Genomic DNA, 25,749 nt, shown 5'->3' on the forward strand with positions numbered 1-25,749 from the left:
GAGCGCAGCACACACACACATACACACAAACACACAACCCCCCCCCCTCATCTGGTGTCCTGCTTGGCTAGTTATTAATGGTGTAATTGTGGCTGGCACGCAGCAAACAAATCACCAATGGACGGTCCGTTCAAGCCGTCCCGCGGTGGGTCAAGCGTGTGAGCGCCGGCCTCGCCCCAGGACAGACTGTTAAGGGGCAGGGCACCAGCCGCAAACGGGCTGTGAGATCAGTCCTTAGAGTTCACCAAGCGTAGGTGTCTCGGGCACGATAACAGCCCGGCCACGGAGTCACAGCCAGGTCCCCTGGGAGCTCTGATCTATCCTGGCACCTAGGCAAACTTGCCTGTGTGACAGATGGTCCCTTACTCCAAAAATCACAACGTTCTTCAGGTTGCTCCCAGTCCCAAAGCACCAGTCACTTACCCCAGCTCAGTTACACCTTAGAGCTCACGCCAAAGACAACGCTTGTAGCCAATCCTGTCATAAACTGTTCTAAGATTTCTTAACTAAGACAAGGAAATAAGAGTTATTTACAAGGTTACAGCAGGTAATCATACACACACAAGGGAGTTACAGTCTTCAATTTAACAGAAGCTTCTATAATAAGCAAGATCTATATGTCCCTTAGGGCTAACCCAGGCTGAACACTGGGGATCTCTTGCTTATGCCTAGAAAAGCTTGCCATCAAGAGTCCAAGCAGCACAGAGATACAGTTTCTCCTTGTCAGGGATTTTTTTCCCTTTCCCCCTTCTCTGAGCTGCCAGTTCAGCTGAAGGGACAAGTCCACATGCACATCTCTTTTTCATCGAGGGCGGGGGTGGGGGGACCAATCAACAAAGTATTTTGTCCTAACTTACAAGCATTCAATAAAGCACATTGTTATAACTCTAACACCTATTTTGACAACACTGATACACAGGTGAGCCACACTCATTCCAGCTATGTATTTGTCAGGATCCAGGTGAGACATGGACACCTTGGCATAACACAGGCACCCTGCCTGTGAGAGTTGAAAATCTATGGTGCTTTATGATCAGCGACTCCGCTCTAAGGAGGTGGCAGCACTGTGACGTTAGCTTGAGTTCTCTACACTCGAGTTAGCGCCTCAGCAAGACCACATCCAAGCAGCACAGAGTGATGGGATGAGCAGCACAGCAGAGCTGTAGCCCCCAAAAGCATGACTAACTCCGACATCGGTAACACTCAGGCTTTAACCCACAACCACTGAGGGCCAGCTAGCTTGAGTTCAAAGCACTAATTAACTTTAAGCTAAAGATTTTGTGGGTGTGAATAGGAGTCAAGTTTGGGGTAACGCTTGAGCTAACGCTGCAGTGGGCTCATTGGAAAGATGCTACCCTGAGTTGCAGGGTGCCCCCGACCGCCACTCTTGAGTCTCACCAGATTCAATGCTGAGAAGTGGGACGTGAGACTGCAGGACGTGTAGACACACCTGAGTTAGCTTGAAGAACTACAGAAGCAGCCACATGGGTAGTAGCAGGGGCTGTACAAACCCACCTGGGACCCTGGGCAGGTACTTACTGGGATACCACCTACTGCCTCACAGCAATCCCTCTTCTCAGGGTATATCCACACTGCAATCAGAGGTCTGACTACAGCAAGTGTAGATATACCTGCACTAGCTTTGATCTAGCTAACTCACTTAACACTAGCAGTGAAGCCGCAGACGCAGGGGCTAGCCAGTCAAGTACCTGCCCAGGGTCCCAGGTGGGTTTGTACAGCCCTTGCTACTGCCTGTGCAGCTGCAGCTTCACTTCTGTAGTTCTTCAAGCCAACCCAGGTGGGTCTACATGTCCTGCAGTCTCACTTCCCAGTTGCAGTGTAGACAAACCCTCAGAGGGCCGGGTGTTCCTTGGCTGACTCCCTGCCAAGTTGGCACCTGCCCCTATCTCATTGACTTTGCAGGAGCTGACCAGGTGATATGGCAGCAACCCATATGTCCCTCATTTCTCTGCACTGTCTGATCTACAGCCGCCGCAAAGGGGGAACACGCACAGCTCACACTTCCTAGCTCGTGACTGGCATCCCCTGTAACCACATGAGCTGCGATGGGCTATTTGGGATTAAAGTGCGTGGAGTGTAATTCCACAGAGCAGATTACATTACAGCTCAACCCTGCTTAATGGCCAGTCCCTGCACAGGATGACACTTTGATCCAAGTGACTTTGGTGTCTCTGGGATCCAGCTAATCCTTCTGGAGATGTAAACCCAAGGCCTTGAGCACCTGTAGTTTTTAAAGCGACTGTGGCACTTCCTGCAAGAAGAGTGTCAGCTCCACTGTCCTGGCCACGTGCTGGTTCGGGTAATTAGATTTTGTTTGACCTAAATTTCTTCCACAGTGTCAGCTGGATAAAGCGTACTGCTCTTCCTGCCTGAAACCACGATGTGTTCTTGCTGTGCATAACCAGCTGCAGCTCCCACCCCAGAGGTGGCCGTGCTTGAGTGATGGATGAATGATCCCTATAAATAAACTCTTTCAGGCGGCTTGGCTGAATGAAAGTGACACAGACATGTGCAGTTATTAGTATTACACCCTTATAGTGAATGATCTTGAAAGCCTTAAGAGAAAATGGTGAGAGAACTAAACACACTCAGGGAGTATGACGCTGGAGTTCCATTACAATGAACTCAAAAACAGGCTTTTGTGGGATAGATTCAGTCTTAAAGGGCCATCACCGGGTTCTGTCTGACACGTGTTTCAGAAGTTTGACAGGAAATAAAATACCTAGAAATGTGGTTGTGGGTTTTGATTTTCTTAGATAATATTGTCTGATAGGGGGTGTGTAAATTCCCCTGCAGTGTCTGCAACCCAATTATTGCAACCTTCTACTTCCGCTGCAAAGGCAGAATCTGATACTGACTAAAAAACAACTGACGCAGCCTGTTCTGCTCTCTCTGCCCAAGCCAAGTGCGGTGCTAAAGGTAAACAACAGAAGTGGTAAGAGGGTTTTAACCTGAGGGTGACCTTTAGAACAATGAGGTGCATAGTTGTCACTTTGAGTGAGGTCACTGCTGTGCTGAACTGAGGGGTTCTCAGCATGACTAAACTCCACTGGAGACAGGTGTGTTGATTGCACGAAGTGTAACAAATAGGGAGTTGTGCATTTAGGATACACCTGTCCATCCACAACGAAGGAGCAGCCGTCAGCCAGCTAGCCACCTGCACTCACATTACCTCTCGGCTTGGGAATCAATAATACATATAGCCACGTAGCAATGGCAGACAGGCCTCTGTCGTTAACATCGTGCAGCTCAGGGAGGGCGGCAGAACAAAAGGCACCCCCCCATACCAGACATCAGGGTCTTGGCACTCCAGAACACCAATGGCCACTTGCCTCCTTGTCCCTTCATCTCGTGTGTGGCAGGCAAGGACCCCCCTCCTCATAGACAGTAGCTGCCCGACGTCCACGCTAGCTCTGAGTTCTCCTCCCTTGTTTGCAGTTTGCACAGACCCAGCTCCAGAAAGGTTTTGGTCACTGAAAGGAAACTAAATACATGAATGAGATGAGATGGGTCTGCAGGGCCGGCGACTCCTACGGAATAATTTAGCTGCCGGATGCTATTTTCAGCTGGTTGCTGAGATGCTGTGCTCCAGACGCGCAGCCTCAGGTGGGATCAGTTACAAGCCACAAACAATGGAGTGTAATGCAAGAGCTCAGCCAAGCTGGGAGGAGGCCGTCTGCAGGACCCCTACGGGGGGCAGGGGCTGTGCAGGCACCTCACCCTGTGGGGCTGGAAGATGGGGCAGCAGATAAAAGGCAAGAGCCAGACCTTCGTTCCAAAGGGATGCAGAGGCTGACTAGCCAGGCAGAGACCTCAGGGAATGGGATGGAGAAAGTACCTCAGGCCCCAGAGAGAGAGAGAGAGAGACCCCTTTTGGGAACAAGACAGAGGGGATGGATGAGGACAAGCGACAGCCTTTTCTTGGGGGGCAAGATACAGGGGCAGCTGAAGGACGGGGGCAGCCCCTCCAGGATCAGGCTGAGAGCATTCCCCTCAGGCCCCTAGGCCCTATGTCTAGGAGCCCATTGGCAGGCAGGGTCAGCCCCGGATCAAGTTCCTCTTTGTGGTCTGAGCTGCACATCGAAGGAGGCATCTGCAATTTTAATGAAGACACCAGATCCCAGCAAGCACCCGCCAGCGCCAGGTGCACGTCTGCAGGACCCTCCAGCATCCCTCCACGTCCCTGAGTCCCCGCAGAGCCTTTGAAGCGGCTGGGTGCAGCTGTGCGATGGCACCACGCCCCTGCCCTGAGCAAAGGGGGCCCAGGAGCTGAGCCAACGGCTGCCAGCCGCCACACGGACAGAACCGCCTGAGCCACGAGGGTCCCAAGAGCCTGCTTGTCCGTGCCTCTCCGGCTACTGGCTGTGGGAGCGGGGCTGCCACTGGGCTCAGGTCCCACCTCCCAGCCACCACCATGACTCAGGGATTCTGGAAAGCCTACAAGTCCAAGGTGCTGCAGAGCCTGGGCGGGGAGCAGCTGGAGGAGGAATTCCAGGAGGAGGTAGGGGCTGCCCTGGCAGGGGCCTCCTTTCTCGGTCACTGGCCACCGGGGCAAGCACCGAGGGTTCCCTTCTTTTCTCCCTTCGGGGCTCATTGTGTCTCCCCGTTACCATTTCTCTGGCTAGCCCCGTTAAGGCACAACCTGTGCGGTGGCCTCGGCGGAGAGGCCCTGGAGCCCCTTAGGAAGAGAACAGGTCCGTGGGCAAGGGCAGCATCGGCTTTTCTCCTGCCCTCCTACGTTCCCTGGCCCAGGACCCTGGACCCAGCGGGGGGAGGGGGAGAAAAGCTCCTGTGGCAGCTGCTGGTTGAGTCCCCGTCAGGATGTTCAGATGCAGACCTGTTACCCCCAGTCCCTGGGATCCCTGCCCGGCCCCAGCTCCGCCCGCTCTGTTCCTTCGGCACACACCACGCTGGGGTTTATTCATCGATTTATTCCCATCGAGTCACAGTTCATAGCACGGCCACTGCTGCTGCCAGGTCTGGGCACTGCTATGACAACTAGCACTGGGCCCCGGGCGCACAGCAGGGTCCCTGCTGCTTCTTTCCCTTCTGCAGAGCCTCCCTCTTCCGCTGCTGTTGCAGCCAGCCCCGGAAGAGGCTTTGCTACTGGTAACTCTCTGGCGCCTAGTGTTTTGTGGCTCGGCATCCATCAGACACTTCAGCAGCTCTGCCGGGCCCGCCTGCCCTGTTTGGCAGGGCTGCTGGGAGCTGCGTTCTGGGCACTGAAAAGTCATTCCGTGAAAAAGAAAAAAAAATCAGATCAGAGCAATCTGGAGCGTCTCGGGCCGGGGGAACAGCAATGGGGTTTGTGCAGATCAGCGCAGACAAATACAAACCCAGCCGGGCGCCTGTTGACTGCACTGGGAGCAGGCCCAGGCCCTGTAAGCTCAGCCCTGCATTACGGAGCATGGAGAAAGACTTGTGGGGGGGGTGAAGGATTGGAGGGGTGGGGCGGGGAGAGTGCAACTCCAGAGCTGGTCGGTGCTAGACAGCAGTGAATTGAGGGAAACGCATTTCTAGGGGTCGCTGAGCTTGGAGCAGAGAGGATTCTTTGAGCATTGCAGATGGGGCTTGGAGAGCCCTCGCCTCTGCAGTGTTGCCAAATCTTGTGATTTTTTGGTGTTTCCTTGAAGCCCCAGCTCCAGGAGTCAGGTGATAATGTGAGAGTCTCTGCTCCCCTCTAGTCACAGAGGGTGGCTTGAGGCAGGCCCAGCCCCGGATTAGTCAATGGGAACTCAGTGCACTTGCACAAGGGGCCTCCATCTCAGCGAGGCCCCCGACCACTGGAGAAAAACGGGTTATGGTAGAAAAGGGGGTGGGGAGGGTCGAGCGCCAGGTGGCAGCACCACTCACTCATGTGTAGCCCGGCCACCCCTGTCCCCTAGACAGAATCGACAGCTGCCTTGTTTGCTTACAGCTCATCTCTAAGTAACTAAACTGTCTATGTTAGGGCAGGTGGAGAACCCCCCTATCCATAGCACGCAGGGCTCCAAATTTCTTTAATCCAGTCCTGGTTTGAGGGACGTGACTCTATTGTTTGGAGAAGAGAAGCTACAGAAGGGAGCTTCTGCTCACTAGGGAGCGCATGGTTCTGAAGGGAATGGACAGGACATGCCAAAGCCCCGAGTCTGGGTCGAACGCCAGGAGAAAGGACATGGAGCTCAGCCAGAACCAGGGCCGAATGGCGGAGGAATTCTGGTGGAAGCTCCTTGCACAGGGAACAGTTGGTGCATGGAACAGACCAAATCCAGAGGCAGCAGCTAAAAGAGGAGGAGAAAAAAATGGCTGGGGGTGGGGGGAGTCTGGAGGGTGGGGTGGGGGTGAGAAATCCTGTTGCTAACTCTGCTCATCAAGGGACAGGGCAAGCTGGTCTTTCCAGGTCCTGCCCCTGCAGCTTCTCACCCTGCCCTCCTCTCCACGGGCTCCTGCCCATGGCTGATGCTGTGAGTTTGTTTCAGAGGGACAACCCTGAGCTGGTGGAAACCACAGATGCCCCGGTTCTGATGGAGGAGGGATTGAACCCCATCTCCCAGCTGGCACGAAAGGTAAGGCCTCCAGTCTTAGGCTCTCCATAAACTCCACCTGTGTCCCGGAGCTCCCAGCTCTCAGCATCCCTCATCATCCCCCACCCTAACCGTCCTGGGGATCCTCTTTGCTCGCTGGGATTATTTGCAGGAGTTGCTGGCGGTTCCAGTCTGCCCTGGAAACTGGCCTGGCATTCTGTCGCCTCGTCAGCGCCACCACCCCAGCGGCAGCCCAGCGCTGAAGGACGGTTGCCTTGCCCCAGGCAGAATGGAACAGGGGCTTTGTTTTCGCGGCCCAAAAAAAGGCGAGCGTGGCTGGTGGGGTATCGAACACGCGCTGGTGATTTCAGCACAGGGCCCTCGTGAGACCAGGCAACGGAACAAGGCCAGGCCAAGCTCTGGGGCCCGTTGGCGTTCCTAGGGGCCCACGTGAGCTTGGCCTGATCACAGTAGCTCCCCCGTGGTCCTGGGCAGCTTCACTGAGCAGTGATTTCCCTCCCTCTGCTCTACAGGTCCAGGGGGCCGGAGCCAGAGGCTGGAGGACCATGTCGTCGCTGTTTAATAGGGAGGATGAGCACCAGCTGCTGACCCCTGAGCCCTGCGCTGACCAGTAAGACTAACACGGGATCCTGTCCTTCTCTGCAGTGCCCTGAGAGCCACGTCTCAGCTTCCTGGGAGGATCTTCTGAAGGCCTGAGGCCCCGGAAGAGAGGGTGGCTTTGGGGTGAAACTGCAGGCGGCGAGGCACAAGCAGACCTGGATTTCAACCACCCCAGAGCAAGGGGTCATCTGAAATCCAGGGTCACAATGACCCTGTCGTCAATGACTGGGACTCCAGTAAGGGCTTGGGACTAAATTCAGCCCTGCTGTACGTGGACCCCGACACCAGCTTACAGCATGGCTGAATCTGAGCCCTCCCCTGTGTCCTACAAGAGATCCCTCTGCTGTCTTCCTGCTTCTTCCTCTGCTAGCCAGGGGACATGATTCCCAGGCCATTCGGCTGCAGGTGAAGGCCCCACACCCTGCTGTCTTGTGGAAATCTGTCCAGGGATTTCCAGCACTGGGTGCAAAGAGTTTAAATCTAGAGGTGTTTCCTGGCCCAGGAGCTGGGGTGGAAGGCGAGAGAAGAAAAGTGATGGAGATCCACCCGGTGCCTCAGTCGCCCTGTAGAAAAGTTACCCAGTTATGAAAAGTCTTTTGCCTGTGGGGAGACTGTTCCAGCCTTCTGCCGTGGCGGCCTGGGCTCAGACTCAAGAGCCTGCAGCTTTGCAATACGAAGTTACCTGTCCCACACGCTGCGGCATCTCCTGGAGCCGGAGAGTTCCAGGCACCCCATTCAGCGCCACCCAGTCACCTGTGCACGGTGATCCCTGAGACCAGCAGCCGGCTGTCCATCCCAGTGCCCCATGGCTTCAGCTGTCGCTCTAAAATCCAGAGCCGGGCTGGTGCCTGTGTTCTGGCCTGGCTCCTGGCAATGGGGGCTAGAGTTTGGGTTGCCCCCAGGCCTTAAGGAGAAGCCAGGCCCTTCCCGACAATCCTGGCCAGTGACATTTGCTGAAGGGAAGCCTGTGGCTTCGGGATTCTTATTAAATTCTGCTCCTGTCTGTGCAACTCAGCTTCTTTCTATTGCTCTCTAGCAGCCTGCCAGACACCCGGACTCAGCACCACGTCTCTTCCAGTCCCTCTGTCCCTTGATCAGTTTGTCTGTCTGTCTCTGCCTTTCCGACACAGGCTCAGTCTCTTCCACGTACGTTGCAATACTGCCCGTCTCCCTCTCGCTGTTCATCTCCTTCTCTTTCTCTCACTGACGCTCGCCCCCGTCCCGTCTCTCACCCGCAGCGTGTGTCGTCTGGTTTTCCTCTCCTGCGTGTGTTGGGATCTCTGTGCTAAGAAGCTCCCCACCCTCTAATCCCCCCATCTCTTGCTTCCAGCCCCCTGGCATCAAAGCCAGCAGAGTCACCCTCTGCAGAGAAGAAGACATCTGGGTTCTGGGACGTCTTTGCCACCAAGTTGCAGCAGGCCTCTGCTCTGGACAAGAAGACGGTCCAGCCGGAGGTCAGCGAGCCAGCGGCTGAGTTCAGCGGGGTGCCGGGGGAGCCCGGGGAACAGGAGACCACCTACTCTAACAATGGCAGTGACCTTCGGGAGCCAGAAGAGGGGGCCTTCAAGTGGGGTTTCCTGGTCAGCAAATTAGCTGAGATGAGGAATAAAAATGCCCCCAAGAGTAACTAGAGAGGAAGGACCTTTCCCATCAGCCTCAGCACAGGACCCCTCACTCACTCACTCACTCACTCGGGAGGAGGAGAACACCCAGCATTTTAACCCTTTCAGTCACTGCAAAGGACCCAGCAGCACCGTCACCCAAGAACGTTCACAGCATGGCTGCAGTGTCCCATTGCCCCACCCCGCCCGCCTGGGACTGTCCCCGTGAGCTACGGGGCTGGACTGTTCAGAGTCTGACACCCTCTCCCTCTGGGAGCCCAGCCTGCCCTGGGCGGGAGAGACTAGAGCATCTCACAGGCTCTCTCTGTCTCCAAGGTCTGTGGTTCACACAGGGGCATTGGTCTCCATGGGCTTTGCTCACAGCGACTCCGTCCTGGCCTGAGATTATGACTGGACCCGGGGAATCCAGCAGGGCGATGCTGAAGGGGGGACATGTCAGGGTCAGCCTGGGCTGGAGCCTGGCTCCACTAGCCGTGGGCCAACAGTGGCACTTGGAGGGGGAGAGGACAGAACCTGCTGCAGCTCCTATGACGTGGGCACTGTCGAGGAGAGATTCGGGGACCACACCGCTGTGTAATGCATCTCACACATCTCAGCATTCCCTGCCCATACTGTACAACGTGCGTGCGGCCTAGTGGTTAGAGCAGGGACTCGGGGCTGCCAGGTTCTCGTCCCTGCTTTGCTATTGACTTGAGTGACTGTGGACGAGTCCCTTAATCTCTTTGCACAACATTTGAAAGCTGAGAGGAGTCTCCCTGCTACCTCCCAGGCATGGCCTGCGGTGACGGAGCTGAGCCTGCCCCACGGACTGATCAGCTAAGGCATGTAGCGTGCGCTGCATGACCAGCACGGTGGAAACCCGGTGGAGCTGCAGTTCTGTGTATTGTTATTTCACAACCCTGGCAGGCCCAAAGCTTTCTGGAGACCAGGGACCGCGGCTGCCTATCCTGAGAGACCTTAAAGGGGCCTGGTTTGCAGAAAGAGCAGAGCATCCACCTCGGAAAATCCAGACCCCCTTTAACGGCGTCTCCTCGAGTTGGATACCCCAGAAATGAGGAACCAAAGATCACTAGGTGCTTTAAAAAGCTTGGCCGTGGTGGCTTCCTTAATTCGCAAAACCAGGGCAACTGGGCTTTCTGGCATTTTCTTTAGCTGAATCCTAGACAAGAAGGTGCCGGTTTTTTGGTCAAGGACCCTTCCAGGAGTGGACAGAGCTTGTATTTCGACTGGCCGTGAGCGAGGCGTCTTCCTGCTGCTGGGGCTGTTAATGCGGCCGGGTCATTTGCTGTGAGTTTCAGCTTCTCTTTGTCATGTTTAGACGTGTATGAAGTAAAGAACTTGATTCCTTCCCTCAGCCCCCTTATTCACAACGCGAGGACACTGCTAGGCCTGGGATTATCTCTTCGTTTAGTCTCTACCGCGATCAGAGTCAAGCTGGGGGCTACACGGCTAACGACAGTCACACCTCTGCAACCGGAACGCTGTTTGAATCTTTCCTGCTGTCCCAGCATGGCCGCAGAGTATCTGAGCCCCAGGGAGCAGAGTTTAGCAACAGGGCCAAACGGCCCCTTGTTCCACTTAACAGTCTAGTGGAAGACACGACCACCTGGGCCAAATCTTCTGCTAGTGTAGATTGGCATGGCACTAGCGATGTCAGTGGAGCAATGGTTATTTACACCCACTGAGGATCTGGCCCCCCGAGTCCCAATGAGACGAGTTTAGGATTCTTAGCTCAGGCCCTAGGGGATAAGCCATGCTGTACGTAGGGCTCTGTGAATTACCTGGCCCTTGACATGGTGAAAGTTCTCTCTGCCACGCTCTCAGGTAATTCAGTCTCAGGTCGGCTCGGTGAAGCTCCCTCTCCCGTTACCAAGCCATGAAGCCCCCTCTCCTGCTCTACTTTCCAAGGGAGAAACCCAGAAAGAGACAGAGCCGCATGGGGAGTAGATACACTGTGAGCCACTCGGCCACCAAGTTCTCTCAGTCTCTGTTCTGCCATCAGAGAGATGGCCACCATGAGAAATTTAAGATAGATTCATTGAATCGCATCCGTTCAAACGTCTCTAGATCTGAGCACAGGCCAACCAAGCCCTGCTCCTTCTGGGGTGAAGTTCACGTTCCCTGTGCCTGACCCTGAGACGTAGCTCTCTCTTTCTACTCAAAGAGCAAGGCTTACAGCGCACACGAGGAAGATCCTATGCCCAAGGAAAGCCATCTCTCCAGTCAGAGCCTCTCCAGCCTTCACTCTTCTGGCTTCTGTTTCTCCAATGTATATATAAATAAAGAGAGCGAGATGAAGAGCTGGGATATTTAGGGCCGGGGAGAAGAATGGGTTTTAACGTATGTATTACTAAGCACAATGCTTTGGTAACCTTCTTGCTAGCCCTGGGATCCTGCTATCCCAGTACTGCTTCGCCCCGTGATTTCAGGTGCAGAGGATGTGGGATCCCACCCAAACCCCAGGCATCGGATTTGCAAAACCAAAACACTGGCCAACCAGATTTTGCAAAAGCACCTCCACCCCCTCCCTATCGTCCCAGCTCCATTTACAGAGCACCCTCCCTGAGCACCCAGCTTGCTCCGCTGTCTCTAGTGACTTGTCCTGCAGCTAAAATGCCCAATGCGGGTAGATTCCACATGAATCCTGCGGCCTAGACATTTGCTCCTGGCTCAGTTTTACACATCCTCGTTAACAGAATAATAAACCCTCCCACAACCTCCCCCGCCCACAAATTCTGTGATTAAGAGAAAGAACCGACACATGGTAAACTTCTATCATCCTGACTGGGTGGTTGTTCCTAGAGAAGCCACTAGGTGTCAGTAAATCTACAGCGTGAGAAAAGAACTCCGCTAAACTCTGCAGTTCTCATTCATAGATTCTGAGGCCAGAAAGGATCTTTGTGGTCACGGAGCTGGATGGAGCTCGTGCCTCGCACAGCTTCAAGGAGGCATAGCCAAGTGCAAAGAGCCCTGGAACTACGGCGCCGGGTAAAAGCACAAGCGGTCAGAAGTTCCATCTGATTAACTTGCAGCATCACCGGAGCCTCTGCACCGCAGCAGCTAGGAAGCAGCGTCCCGGAGACTTTCTGTGGCTAGATAGAAGATCTCAGCTTCAAGCAGCTCATGCACACGAAGCAGAAAGGCGTTCGACTAGACAGCGAGTGTCCCAAGCAGTTTTAAGGGTGTATAGTGGGTTCCCCGTCCCTTCCGGGTCCTCCCGACGATAGCCAGACACTGGTTTTTAATCCGTAAATCCGGGTGTAGGTTGCTAGCAGTGCATGACATGCAAGAGGCACCCGGCTGCAAGGACAGGAAGCTCAAGCACGGCAATGATGAATTGCTCTGACTCTGGAGCACTTGCCAGGCCCAAATGCCACAGGCAGAGAAAGCCACGTGGCCCGGGGAGTTGGCAGTTCTCCCATACAGTGGTTCATGTGCCGAGCTGGTCAGGAAGCACAGTGCAAAGCCCATGCTTGGCCTTCCGGCTTAGCCTGCCAACCGGGGGACGCGCTGGGGCAACGTTTAGGATAAACACGTCCACTAAGAACTGGACTGAGGCCCAACGAACTCATAGAACCCAAGACACTGAACAGACTTTGGACCAGACCGGTTTGCAGTCAGTTCAGTTACCGTCCTAGAGACGGAGGCTCCACCGTGGTTCTCCACCTCTTTCCACTCCAAGCGCTGCTGCCGCTCTCAGGCTCCCTTCTGTGGCCCACCGGAGAGAACCACTCTCCCACTAGCCATTCCTCCCGGCAGATTACAGGCCTTCCGCTACAGCCAGCCGTGGGGCTGGCTGGGAAATTCCTAGCAGCAGCAGCCCCCCTTGAGGTCTAACTCCAGCAGAAAGTATGACCCCCCCCCAGGAGGCAGCCGGGGGGCACCTGCCAGCTCCCAGGTGGGGAGAGCAGAGGACATGAAAGGAGTCGGTCGTTCAACACTCCACTAACCCGACTCCCCTTCCCCGGCATGCAGCACGTCAAGATTAAAGGAAGCCATTCATCACGGCCGAGCTTCTGGAGCAGTCGGCGCCAAAGCCCACCCGCACCTGGAAAAAGAGGGCACCGGGCGCGGTGGTGCTGAGTGCTCCTGAAAGGATGAACCATTCATCCCTTGGCGCGCTCACAGGCAGGTTCCCGTAGGGCTCCAAGCCATCCAGGCTGGGACGGATCCTTCTGCTCCTGTTCCACCCTGCGGGGGTTGGGAGGGGGAAGCAAGATAACAGAAGATCTTGAAGGCAAGGCTGCTGTTGGGGGCTGGAAGGGGGCCTCAGGAGGGCAGGGCCTGCTGGCATCGTCCCACAGCCGCAGGAGGGAATTGGCCCACCAGCCACGGAAAAGCAGACTCTCTGGAGTGATGCCAAACTCTGCCGACAGGAGAACGGGGGACGGGAGAACCGGCGATGCTGCGTACCCCAGCCCAAGCATGTCCGTGAGCCCAGCACGCCTCACAGCCGTCAGCCAGTCGCCTCCCCTCTGTCTATCCCACTGCCCTCCTCTCAGAGCCCTGGCCAGTTCACTGTGCCGCCCCGCTCCCCTGCGGACTGCCCCGCGGCGGGAGGCCATGGAGGCCAGAGAGACGCGGCTGGGCTGCAACTCCAACACGCCCTCGCCCGCTTGGCCCCTCGGGAGATCACAGGCGGCAGGATTTCAAACACAGCCGGTTTTATTGAGTTTTCTCAGATCCAGGCAACATGACACAATTTCTTGAAATAAAGGAAGTTTTAGAGCCCGGGGGATGGGGTTCCTGGTCCTGGCACAGCCAGGTCCCACGGCGGCCAGACAGAGAGATCAGCAGCAGAGGAAGGGTTAAAAGGCCAGTCTAAGGGCAGCAGTGGGAGGCAGGGAGTGGACAACTTGCCTCCCCTTCCAGCCCCACTGCTCACAAACTCAGGTGTCCCCTTTCGCCTGCCAGCGAGGGGCGGAGACTCAACCAAGGGGGCAGGGGACAAGAAGCAGGGACACAGCCCAGGGGGAGCAGCTCCAATCCCTCCCTGCCCCCCCTCCCCCTTCCCCTCCCACCAGCCCAATTGCACCAGCACGTTTTAAAATATCACGAAAAGGAAAGTCTCTGTTGCCCATGTTGGCCCGGAGAGGTGTGACCCGCACCCCCTCCCCTGCTCAGCAGGATGAGGCCATGTAGGGCTGGAAGCAGCTGGGCCCCCCTTGTCTGCGCTGCAGTCCCCCCTCACCCACCCCCCCTCACCCACTGGCAGTACGGGGGCAGAAAGGCACTTGTGGGCCCCCCCACCGGGGGAGCTGCACACATACAGGCCAGGGGCAGAGCAAGCTCAGGCATCTTCATCCCCCTCTGCCTGGGTCCTGGGACGCCTGCCCCAGGCTTCCTCCTGCCCCCACTGAGGGCAATGGGGGTTGCCCCTGGAGCAGGACTGGCAGGCGTGACCAGCGGCGGGAAGGCCCTGGAGCTGGCACGGAGATCGCCTGCCCCCCAGCTGTTGAGGAGGGAGGGGTCGCTATGGCTGGCCCGCACTCGGCCCTGCTCAGACAGTGGACTCCCTGGTCATAGCCCAGGCTTTCTGGCAGCCGTAGAGCCACTGGATCACCCGGGCGTTGCGCTCGACGATGGAGACGGTCGAGCAGAGCCGTGCGCCCGGCTCCTCCGTGCCCGGCCCGGCTCCGCAGCCACTAGAGCGGCCCGGCCCGCTGGGCTCCGAGCCCACGCTCCCCAGGAGGCAGGAGGAGGCCGCGTCCCAGCCGGCCGGCCCGAACCGCTCCCTGCCCAGCCCCTCCACCAGGTCCCGGTCCAAGCCGCAGTAGTTGAAAAACCTCTCCTTCTCCGAGAGGGGCAGGGAGCAGCCTCGGCCCAGCTCCCTCTTGGCGCCCTTCGGGCCTGGCCCCGGCTGGGGGCTGGGCAGGTGTCCCTGGCTGCCCGGTGGAGGCGGCACCCCGGGGCTCGTCCTCGGGCTGAAAATGCCACCCCCTGGGCTCTGCCGTCTAGCAGCCTCCTTCTCCACTGGCACCCACGCCATGGGGGTCTCGCCTGGCTCCGGTTCCTGCTGCCCGTCTCCCAGGCCCCTGGAGGAGGGCGGGGAGCCGGGGTGTTTGTCTCTCAGGGGCCCCTGGAAGAGCCGCCTCACCAGGCCGTAGCCCTTGGCATTCTCCTTGTTGACGGCCGTGCAGTCCTGTTTCTGCCGGTAGATGATGAGTGAGTCGGGCCTCAGCAGGCGCTTGCCGCCGCCCCTGCGGGCCACGGGGGACTGGGGGGAAGGCAGCTTCCGGGGGCCGTTCAGCTTGGGGCTGTCTCGGCCCAGCTCTGAGCTCTGACAGATCTCGTGGCACTGGTGGAGCGTGAAGCGCCGCCTGCTGCGAGGGGAAGGTCGTGCGGGGCAGCTGCGGAGCACCGGCTCCTGGCGGCTGTCGATCACTTGCTGGGTTTTGACGTACTTGGCTTTGTCGGCTTCCAGCCGCTCCACGGCACTCGGGGTGCGACCCCCGCACCCCACCTCCATCTGCCTGCGGAGATACTCCGGGCCCCGATTCAGCAGCCCCAGGGGGGACATGTTACTTCCAGGAGACACAGGCCTCATGTTCTTGTCTGCTTCTGCTTCAGGGACGGGGCACAGCAACCTGCAACGGGGGGCCCCTGAGGGGGACCATAGCATGAAAGCCCAGAACCCCACCGCAGAAGCCAGGCCTCCGTGGCCGTGGGGAAGGTGCCCTCAGTGTGCACAGGGCCTCTTGGGCCGGCCGGGCACCACCAGCTCAGCTCTTGCCCTGGAAGGAGAGGAGGGAAGTGAGGGTTAGTGAGAGGAAAGTCGTAGCCAGAGGGCCGTGCCTGGGTAATGCACTGCAGCCGTCTGTCCCCAGGCCGGGGAAGGAATTGGTCCCACCAGCTGGGAGGTCTCCTGTTTGTGGGGAGACACGGATAATGTGGCAACCGTGTGTTCCTCCAGGAGAAGAACCTTCTAAGCAGGAGCCATCATGCCCCCCCCCCCCACACACACACTGCACCACGGGGCTATAGCCGCCCACTGCCCAGCTGCTGTGCGTGGCTGTGCGTGGAGGGTGCAGCGCTCCTCAGTCCCACAGCTGAGCTGCATCCGCCATCGGAGCAGGCCCCTCACTGGCGCAGCACAGCACTGTGGGCATCGACGGGGAGGCGTCTGTCCAGGCCCCATCTCCCCACAAAAATGGGACTTGGGGTTTTGGGTTTTGGGGTGCATCTTGGCAGAGAGGCACTGGGGGAATGGAGGATAACCTACTCGTGACAGGCTGGGGCTGAGGAGAATGCATTGTCTTCAGGGCTTCATTGTCTTTTTTATTCCACCCCTCTCAACGCGCCAGGAGAGAGAGCTGCTGCAGACAAGAGGGGAGGGGGGCCCGTGCTGCGGCTGGAGGACACAGCTGGGGCTGCAGTTTGTCAGAGCTGCTGGGCTGCATGGTGCTTTTCCAGACTGGTGTGAGTTCCCCCCCGCCAGCCCCGGCTCCTCTGAAGCGTCACAGCAGAGAGGATACTGGAAAACGAGAACTCTCGGGCTGAACTCTGCCAGGATGTCACCTGGCTTCAGGAGGGCACATGGCCCATTGGCACAACAGACCTGCTTGCCCGCTGCCTGGCTAGCTGACGCACAACAAAGGGACGAGAGGTGACGGGAGATGGGCCTTTTTTCTAGACAGCAGCAGCAGGGCCCTAGGGGGGAACAATCACTGCAGGAAGAGGAAAGCGCTGAGCAGCCTGTGAAGTCGCCTGGGTTATTGCAGAGCTTCCAAGAGCAACTTAAACCGGAAAAAATACTGGAGCCAGCAGCCTTATCTTTACAGGCCCAATGGTAGCAGAACAAAGACAATCCAGCCATCCAGCCTGCAGCTGTCAGCACGCTGCCAGTGCTACCTTCGGGAGCAGTGGAGGAGCCAGGTTGGAGCAGTCGGGGAGGGGAGGAACGAGAGGGCAGGAGGTGGAAAAGCCACAAGGGCGTTTCTGGCTCCACTCGCCTTTCCGTGTGGCTCAGAATAATCACAGCTTCTGAGCAGCCCCGGCTTGGGACGGGCTCCCTTCTGGGTTTCCCTTTTCAGAAAGGAAAACAAAAAGGGCTTTTTTTAACCCGGCCAAGGCTCAGCCAGTTGACACAGTGACTCCACAGTGGCTGTTGAGGGCGAGCAGCCCCAGGGAGGCAGCATGGCCCAGTGGCTAGCGCCCCGGACTGGGAGGCAGGGGACCTGGGTTCTTTTCCTGGATCTCACCTGCTGGGTGACCTCGGGCAGGTCACTTCCCCCCTTTTCTCTGTGCCGCACTGTCCCCTCCTTCCCTTTGCCTGCCTTGTCTATTTAGATTGTCAGCTCTGTGGGGCAAGACTGGCTCCCAGTGGGTGTGTGTGCGATGCAGAGCCTGCATGTGCTACTGTGACATAAACAAGCTCCCATCGAGAGACTTCCTAGGTACCACCCCAGCAGAACCAGAGAGCCTCACCCTGGGACAGGTGGGCCAATCCCAGAACCATGAAGCTTCGGAGGCTCAGATTCCAGCCACCTCTAATTCCCACAGAACAAGCCTGCAACCAACAAGGCTGAAAAGGGGCCAGATTCCCCCAGCTTTGCCCCAGGACTAATTCCTACTTCATGGGAGGCCCAGAAGGAGCAGCCAGAGGTCACTGCTGGCCTCGTGACCAACCGAGGGCTTTTATTAGCCCGCCGGGCACAATGACTCTCATTCATCTTCTGCGTGACCATCCATCCAGGGAAGGACTCGGACAAAGCGAGGACTGACCCCAATGGGCTGGCTAATGAGGGGCCCAGGGTGGGACTGGGGCAATAAATCAGGTGCTGAAGTTGACAGTGGATAGCGCAGGGGACCTGGAGTCAGACACGGAAGCTGTAAATGCCCAAAGCAGATGGTTTCCTTTATCAGAAGAACCTCCTCTAGCCAGCAGAGCGACTGATCAGAAGCTAATGGTTAACCAGCCTTCCTGCCCTCCGAACGGCAGCCCCAGGCATCACCATTGAAAAGCCTGTCTACACCCCAACTGCGTGCCCTCCCCCCACAATTCCCCGCCCGCCTGCCGGGGTGACAGGGAACACTCACAGCTAACTTGTTACGTGAACACTTGGTCCTTCTCAGCTGAGGATCTCCAAGCACAGGACAAACGAGAGTGAAAGAAGCTTTTCAACATCCCCCAGAGGCACGTTGGTCTCATTCACATTTTTCAGGTGGGGAAGCAGAGGCGCAGGGCAGCTAAACAAGTTGCCCGAGATCTTGCAGGAAGTCTATGGCAGAGTCAGATTTCCCAGCCCTGTGCTCCCTGGAACCAAACTAACAAACAGAGACGTCTGAGAAGAGAAGCAAGAGTCGGGGCTGAGAAAGAGGCAGCAGCTGGGGTTTGATGCTGTGATGTTAGAAAGGAAAGGATCAGCAGCCACTGAGATGCTGAATCCAGCACTCAAACCCTCCCCCAGCTGAGCCCCATTTCCCTCTGCCTGTCCTGCCCTTTAATCCCACCACACACCTCTGACCTGTACTGCCCTGGGAAAGACCCCACATGCTGCAGATCAGTAAGACTTTCACACGGAGACTTCATGCCACACAGGGAGAGGCTGGCCAAGGCATGGCAGTACCCAGTTTGGTCAGGCAAAGAGGGGTTGCATGATAGAAGGGCATGGATGCCCTGTCACCTTCCCAAAGGACATTTCCCTGACCCGTCTTGTGTGCAGAGGAAGAGCAGGAATTTCAACTCCAGCTCTCAGGGGAGAGATCAAGTCAGCCGGGGAGCTGACAGACCAACTCCTGAGCCGTTATTAGAGCCATCGGGAAAATGGAATTTCCATCCTGCAGGGAATCCCTCTATTTCCACATTTGCTTGCATCCCAAATTAGGAGGAAAAGTCAAACCATTGACAATTTTCATGCAGCAAAATGACACATTTATTCAAACCGTTTCATTTAGAGCTTCCCCAATTAAAAAAACCCCATGCAATAAAAATCAACATTTTTTGTTCCCTTGTGTTGCCCTGTCTGCCTGCATTCATCTGTCATCTCTCGTCTTATACTTAGATTGTCAGCTTTGGTGGTGGTGACTGTCTTTGTCCTATGTTTGTACAGCACCTAGCACAAAGGGCTCCTGGTGCATTGACTGAGCCTCTTACATGCTATCGCAATACAAATAAATAATATAGTTTTTTCACAGGGAAATTTTATTTCAGCGCAACCCCCTATTTTGCCAGGAAGTTTTCAGTTGAAAATTGTCACCCATCTCTCCCCAGTGTACCCTATAGAAGTTCCACAGTAGATCTGAGTCAAAATGAGATTGTTCCTACCACTACAATAATACTGTGCTGGGATCCAGCACCTTGTGGGGATCTTAAAGCATTTTACACACATTAATTAAGCCACACAACTGTCCTGTATGTAAAGACAGGTAAGGATCACTGCACCCACCTCTGGAGTGGAACACAGCTGGTCTTGAACGGCACACAGCAATACTACGCTAAGGGCTGGTGTAGGAAAGGAAGAAGAACTCTGGGCAGGTGAAACTGCAGGGGCAGAAAGACACTTCCAGGGTTAGAATTTGGCCGGGACACCAAAGGCCAGATTATCAGCAGAGCTCAGCTTGTTGATGATGGAGTGACCTTGAAAAACTGGCCATAGACAGGAGCTGAGCACTTGACAACCTGGCCCTGAGCTCTTCGGAAGATCCAGCCCCGAGACAAGAGGTTCACAGCCAGCTCACAGAACCCAGGAGGTGCCGCACGGAGACACACACGCCACATGAGCTGTGACAGCAGCAGCACGGCCTGAGATGCTTCACTGGCCATAGCTGCAGCCTCAGACACTGACTCAGCCCCGGAGCTCACAGGAGATACCCGCATTTCTGCACATGCACTGCTCATGGAGGAGAGGTTGATTGTGGTTTCCCTTTGGATTCTGGCAGCATTGAAGCTAGACCTTAGATAACTGTGTTATCCCAGGGCCACTAGGATGCAAGAAAAAAAACAACCCACCCTGCTATAAAAAGCCAAAAGAGCTGAACTTCTGCCTCCTAAACACAGCGCTATAAATAAGCCGTTCCAGGACAGACACACGCCCGCCTGCCTGGCACTGCCCTGCAGAGACAGCTTGGAAAGACAGGCCAGCCCCGACCTCAGATCCCAAAAGCGACCAGCCTCCAGCCTCCATGGATGAGAGTCCAACTCCCTACAGCAGCACCCGCCCTCCAGGTCTGCGAGGAGCAAACCGGGCTCCCAGAGTCACCCAGCAGGGCATGGTCCATCCCCAGAGACAAGCCCACAGAGTCTGGCACTGCCCTGCCGTCCCCCTTAGCGCCACCCAGGCCAGCCGCTCTTAGATTCGCTGGGGCTCAGGCCAGAAAATCGAAGCCCGAGCCCTGCCAGGCGGGTATGAGGCCGACAGCCGAGCCCCTTCGCTTCGCAGGGCCCCTTGGGGCATGGAGCCCCAGGAAATTGCCCTGCTTGCGACCCCCTAATGCGGGCCCTGGGACCACCCCGGCCCCACAGCAGAAATTCTGCGGAGCGGTGCGGCTGTAAAGCCAGGCAGGGCAGGGCAGGGCAGGGCTGGGAGCTGTGGCAGAGCAGAGGGTGCACTCACCGAGCCCAGCTAAGGCATCTCCAGTCAAGCGCCAGCTGGTCCTGCCCTGCCAAGAGCCAAGGAACTGAGCAGCCCAGCCGGAGGCTGGATATACACTGTCAGAGGAGAGCCACCCCTCCCAGTGCATTAACCCCTGCCTGCCCGCCCCAGCCTGCATTAACCCTTGCCCGCCCGCCCCTGCCTGCATTAACCCCTTTCCTCCCACCCCCCCCCAGCCTGTATTAACCCTTGCCCGCCCGCCCCCGCCTGCATTAACCCCTGCCCGCCCGCCCCCGCCTGCATTAACCCCTGCCCGCCCGCCCCCAGCCTGCATTAACCCCTTCCACTCCCCCTCCTGGGTCTATGCCCACATTCCCTTGTTCTACACAGATGCAACACACGCCGCATCCCTCCTGCCGCCTATATCTTAAACTCTGCCTCCCTCTCTTACCAGTGTGCATCGCCCCCTGCTTTTCCCCTGCACCTGCCTTATGCTCTGCTACACACAATCTGCCCCCTCCTAACCAGGGGCATCATTTGCATGGGACGAGGGGGGCAGTTGTCCCGCCCGGACATTTCATAGGCCTCTATGCACCATTGTATCCTCCATCCTCCCTGCCCCCCAGACTTTGCAGGAGACTATAATCACCTGTAACGTTCTATAGGCTGACATGACTTTGCCCCCTCCCCCCCATCCCAAATGTTTCTAACACAACCCCCTGCTTTTAACTCTGCCTCCCTTTCCCTCTGCACCTCCCCGCTAGCACCCTCCTCTCCCACGCTGTCTCTAGGGTACAGGAGGTGGATACATTTGCCCAGGGCCGGTGAGGGTCCATTGTGGCGCAGTGGATCTCACTTGCAAATTTCAGTCTGGGCCCTGGGTCTTGCCTTGTTTATGTGCTGCCCAGAGCAGCGCAGGCTGTTGGACCCTGACATTCGCAGGAACCCTCTGGCCATTTAAGTGGCTGCAGAGGAAGGCTGGGCTCACAGACTGGGACACAGAAGAGCTGCGTTCCATGCTGAACTCTGCCACAGACACCTGGGTGACCTTGGGCAAGTCACGGCATTGCTCCAGGCCTCAGTTTCCCCTACCCATAAAACGGGGCAACAATCCTTCCTGTCTTGTCCCCGTAGACTGTGCGATGTGCAGGGCACGGACTCTCGCCAGGGGTACGTTTAGCACCCAGCCCCATGGAGGACAAACAACAATGATCTTAGCGGGGGCCTCTGCTTGCTAACACAGACGGTGACATACCAATACTGCACTAGAGACAGGGCTGGTTAACCAGTGCTCTGGGCCCCATTCCCCAGGCTGTTCCCAGGAAGCCCCACAGCCATTAACCCCCAAACCATCAAAGGCTTTTAAGCACCTAATTCCCATCACAGCAAAGGAAGTGAGGCACCCAAATACTTCGGAGGAGCCGGGCCTCAGTCCTCGAGTCTACGTCCCATGCTCCTTCCTACCTGCTTTCCTCCCCTGCTGTATAGCGCACTCCACCTGCGCATCTGAACGCCTCTCTCCCCGCTGTTTGTCTGTACGTGTGCCGCTTGTCCTGCCAGTTGGGGCGATGGGAGGTGGGGGAGGGGTGCGTGCACCAATGGAGGGGGTGTCTCTGCGGCTGTGCTGGAAGATAACGCTCGGTGCCGCTCGGCAAACAGCTGCTTTTCCCTTTGCCCTCTCCCTGCCAGCGCCGGCTCTGGAATGAGACAAAGTGATACGGGCCCCAGCTGCTTCTCATTTTACACCTCATTACTCAGAGGCCTGGGGAGCAGCCGGGCAGCAGGAGCTCAGCTATAATTCACCTTCCCCAGGGAGCCCTGCAGAGCAGGTAAACACGGACTGAGCACGGCTGGGCAGACACGGATGTGTCCGGCTGGACCTTGGGAGCGGGAGGTGCCAGGCAGGCAGGGACCGCAACGAGGACGCTGGTGGCAGAACTCCTCTGCTGGCTTCATCTCCCGCATTTACTCCCAAGCCCAGCCCCAGCACACATTGCAGTGAAGCACACCAGAGGTGAATTAGGCCCATTAGCACCCATAAGCCCTGACCCTGTGCTCTAAGCCAGTGGTACGCAGACATCTTCCAAGGGGTACATCTACGCATCTAGATCTGTGCCTAGATTTACACCAGATCACACAGAAAGCACCAGCGAAGTCAGCACAAACTAACATGTCTTACACGGACTTGTTTACGTACTTACACTTCAGGGCACAGTGCAATATTTATATCCCGTTGATTGATTTGCTCATTCCATGATAAAAATGGACACTGTCCCAGTATCAGCGTGCTGTGACTTGTGGAGGTTACGTCTGATTCTGTAAGCAGGTCGTTTTTAAGTGAGGTGAAACTTGGGGGTAGGCAAGACCAATCAGCTTCCTGAAGGGGGTTCAGTTGTCTGGAAAGGATGAGGGCCTCTGCCCTAGCCCCCGTACTGCCCTGCTCACCGTCCCTTTGCAGGCATGGGTCCTGCTGTCCCTAGTCAAAGTTCACTCCAGACACATCCCAGCCCAGGGGTTTGGAGAGACCTTCAATTCTAGACACAAGCCGCTGACCCAGCAGAGGGGGAGCACAAGTCTTGCTGGTGCGTTTCCTTGGCAGCGAAAGGGTTAAAGGCCAGCCTTGCCTTCCTCACTCAATGGAGGGTTCGTGCTTTAGTCTTTCCTGGGGAGGTTTATAAATTGCCGGAAGGTGGAGGGAGCGCCAGGGGTTATTTTTACAGCTGCTCTTTGACCTGCCTGAAGGCTGCTCATTCTGCAAGGGAACTCCCCCCCCCCCCCCCCACCCCCACGGAGAATGGCCAGGTCTGTAAACAACAGGCTGCCCCCTTCTTGGGACAGGATCTGGGGCAGCCACAGGGCAGCTTGTTCTTTCTGATCTCAGCTTATTCTGATGTGAGCCCAGGCTGAATTCGGTAGCTCCTGCCCCCGTTTACAGAGGTAGGAGCATAGATTTGAGAGATGGAAAAGTGTGATCAGGCACTGAGCCCAAAGAGACATTGCCCCTCCGGCCCCCGCAACTCGCCCTTCCTCCCAGGGGATGCATTTAGCTTCTGTCCTTTGCAGGGCTGTAGCTTGGCTCTGTCAAGCTGCCTGTAGTATTCTGTTCCCCCTGTCACCAGCAGCGAGACCTAACCCTGGAACAACCCACTCACGGCCCTATTACATTAGACCCCAACCCTGCAGCCTCACTTTTCTTTCACAGGCTGATGTGCTCAATTTAATCAGGTTATAATGAAAGCTGGGGTTGGTTGATAACGAAAGTTGCAACAGTGTTTTTACACACTCACTCACACTCTCTCTCGTTAAGCAAGTGGCTTCTGCTCGTATGCTGGCCTGGACTCAGAGGGGCTCCAGAGACACATACAAAGTGAGATCTTTAAATGGAGCCCATTCCAGTGCAGGAGGCAGTGAGTGACTACAGGCCCAGCCCCCCGGCCTGCGCTGGATGGAAGCCACGCCACCAGACCGCGAGGAAGGGTGAGTAGAAGGAAAGTGGAAATGGAAATCCATGCAGGCCCCAGCCCAGAGTTGTTTGTTTATACCCCAACAATCACCTTTCCTCAGCAGCATTAGTTCCTTCCTGCATCACAGCAGCCCCACACCGCCCGCTGGAGCCAATGCCAGGAACAAGGATCGGCCCAGCTCCCCCTGGCTGGCCAGAAGAACGGCCAGGTGCCAGGATCGGCCCAGTACCCCAGCACCATCTCATTGGGAGCTTGTTCCCTGTGGCTGTTTCTGCAGTCACCTGCTGTTTTTTACTTATACTTAGGCCTGGCCTCCAGGGGAAAGTTCTGCCAGTGCAGCTACTTCGGTCACGGGGGTGAAAAAACCCACAGCTGCTGCCCCAGCGCTGCCAACACAACCCCAGTAGCGCTGCAGCTCTGGGAACAGACGAGGTCTTTCCTTCCACATGGCTAATGCCCTTCAGGAAGGTGGCGTCCTTCCCCCGGCAGAAACCCGCCTGGAAGTAGGGCTGCACCGCCACGACGGGGCGTCGCTGGCCTAGCCCATAGCTATAGCGTAGATGGAGCTTTGGAGTGTAAGGTCGTTAGGGCCGTGCCCGGCTCTTTGCTCTAGGGTTGCACGGCCTCTAGCCCAAAGGGGCTAGGGCCTCCAGGTGCCACGGCAGTGCAGATCATTAGCAGTGACAGCTACAGTTCTGGGCCCCCCCCCAGTTATTTCAGGGGTCCTGCTCTCTTCCCCTTGGACCTGTCCAGCTTCTTTCCTGGTGCCTTTACTGAGTGCACTGGGTCAAAACAGAAATGCTGGGATTCCTCTCGCTCGCTTCACAGTATCTCACTGAACTGAGGCCCTCAGCTCACACTGCTCAGAGCTGTGGGTGGGGGGCAAGGCTACCTCTGAACCCTTCTCGGGGTTGGGATTTTCCTACAGGACACTTTACTTCCATTTTGCCTCATTATTTGTGGCCCCTGCTGTACACAAGTCTCAGCTTCTTCCCAGCCTGAAGGACCTCAGTAACGGAAGAGCCGGGTGGTTGAGGCCTTGGTTAAAACCAAGAGCAGCCCCAAGGCAGCAGGGTCTTGCACTGTGGACAGGCTCAAACCGTGCTTTAATCCTGCTGCAGCGCTACCGCGAGTTCAACTGACGTAGCGGCAAATGTAGCAGCAGCCAGCACGGCGCCAGCAGGACAGCGGTAGCACTGGTGGGAGGTTTACGGCAGACCAAGCCAGGGATGCTGGCATAGTTCGAGCTGCTTTCCCTGACTAGGGAGGGCTGGGGTATCTTCGGAGAACCACACTCCGCTGACTCCATCATCACCCGCCTACAGCATGGTTTAACAACACAGCCGGCAGATAAAAATGCCAGCCCAGCCACCCCTGCTCAAGCAAAGTAAGCCAGAACTTGGCTAGTTCCAGTCCTGCTCAGATACCGCTGTAGCTAGGGTGATTTTGTTCCCAGCCTGCACCGGGCCCTAGAGGGCTAGAGATGGTTCAAGTTCTCAGCACTGAGTGATCCAAAGACAACCTCCAACCTCAGCAGGCAACTCCTGCAAGGATCCAGGGGTCCTTCTGGAGTATTGGGCCCAAATTCAGCCTCATAGTTTGAAGCCAATGCGCCCCCACACCTGCTGAATCCCACAGGCTCAGGAGTCTTGCTAAATCAGGGCCCTAGCGAACTCTTAAGGGGATAGATTTCACTTTGACTTACCCCAGCACAACATCACGGGGGTGGAAGTCTTGGCTGAGCCCATCTGAACTAATAAAGGTGCAACGGGGGAGGTCTGGGTGAGAAAAATATTTGCAGTCAGACCTTTGCTTCCAGCAGGGAAAGTGACAGAGGCAGCTGCACAGATCGTTCAGCAGCTCAGCTACCAGGAAAGGGAGGGAGGCGATCTAAGTGCCATCGGGAGGGCACACAGGGACTAGCCCTGGCTGAGCTTCAATAACTTTTGCTGCTAACGACGCCACCCATGGGGAATGGCAGGAG

The 25,749-nt window shown here is 56.7% G+C and overlaps 2 protein-coding genes across 2 annotated transcripts; one reads left to right on the forward strand and one right to left on the reverse strand.

Moving 5' to 3' along the window:
• The first annotated feature begins 4,435 nt into the window (after window positions 1–4,435).
• Window positions 4,436–8,776, forward strand: CUNH1orf232 (chromosome unknown C1orf232 homolog). The gene is made up of 4 exons (XM_067543353.1): window positions 4,436–4,522; window positions 6,480–6,566; window positions 7,058–7,155; window positions 8,476–8,776. Exons 1-4 carry the CDS (start codon window positions 4,436–4,438, stop codon window positions 8,774–8,776), a joined length of 573 nt encoding a protein of 190 aa, XP_067399454.1.
• Window positions 8,777–13,968: 5,192 nt separating this feature from the next.
• Window positions 13,969–25,503, reverse strand: FAM110D (family with sequence similarity 110 member D). The gene is made up of 4 exons (XM_067543369.1): window positions 25,471–25,503; window positions 21,766–21,998; window positions 17,807–18,034; window positions 13,969–15,501 (listed from the first exon to the last, which is right to left on the reverse strand). Exon 4 carries the CDS (start codon window positions 15,387–15,389, stop codon window positions 14,268–14,270), a length of 1,122 nt encoding a protein of 373 aa, XP_067399470.1. The 5' UTR covers window positions 15,390–15,501; window positions 17,807–18,034; window positions 21,766–21,998; window positions 25,471–25,503; the 3' UTR covers window positions 13,969–14,267.
• Window positions 25,504–25,749: the final 246 nt, after the last annotated feature.

This window comes from Emydura macquarii, unplaced genomic scaffold (assembly GCF_026122565.2).
Source record: "Emydura macquarii macquarii isolate MOO-44397 ecotype Brisbane River unplaced genomic scaffold, CSIRO-AGI_Emac_v2 contig_820, whole genome shotgun sequence".
Taxonomy (NCBI): domain Eukaryota; kingdom Metazoa; phylum Chordata; order Testudines; family Chelidae; genus Emydura; species Emydura macquarii.

Coding starts and splice junctions, on each gene's coding strand:
- CUNH1orf232 (XM_067543353.1), top strand. CDS start 4,436: ATGACTCAGGGATTCTGGAAAGCCTACAAGTCCAAGGTGCTGCAGAGC. Junction 6,567..7,057: donor TCTCCCAGCTGGCACGAAAG/GTAAGGCCTCCA, acceptor TCTGCTCTACAG/GTCCAGGGGGCCGGAGCCAG. Junction 7,156..8,475: donor CCTGAGCCCTGCGCTGACCA/GTAAGACTAACA, acceptor TCTTGCTTCCAG/CCCCCTGGCATCAAAGCCAG.
- FAM110D (XM_067543369.1), bottom strand. CDS start 15,389: ATGCTATGGTCCCCCTCAGGGGCCCCCCGTTGCAGGTTGCTGTGCCCC.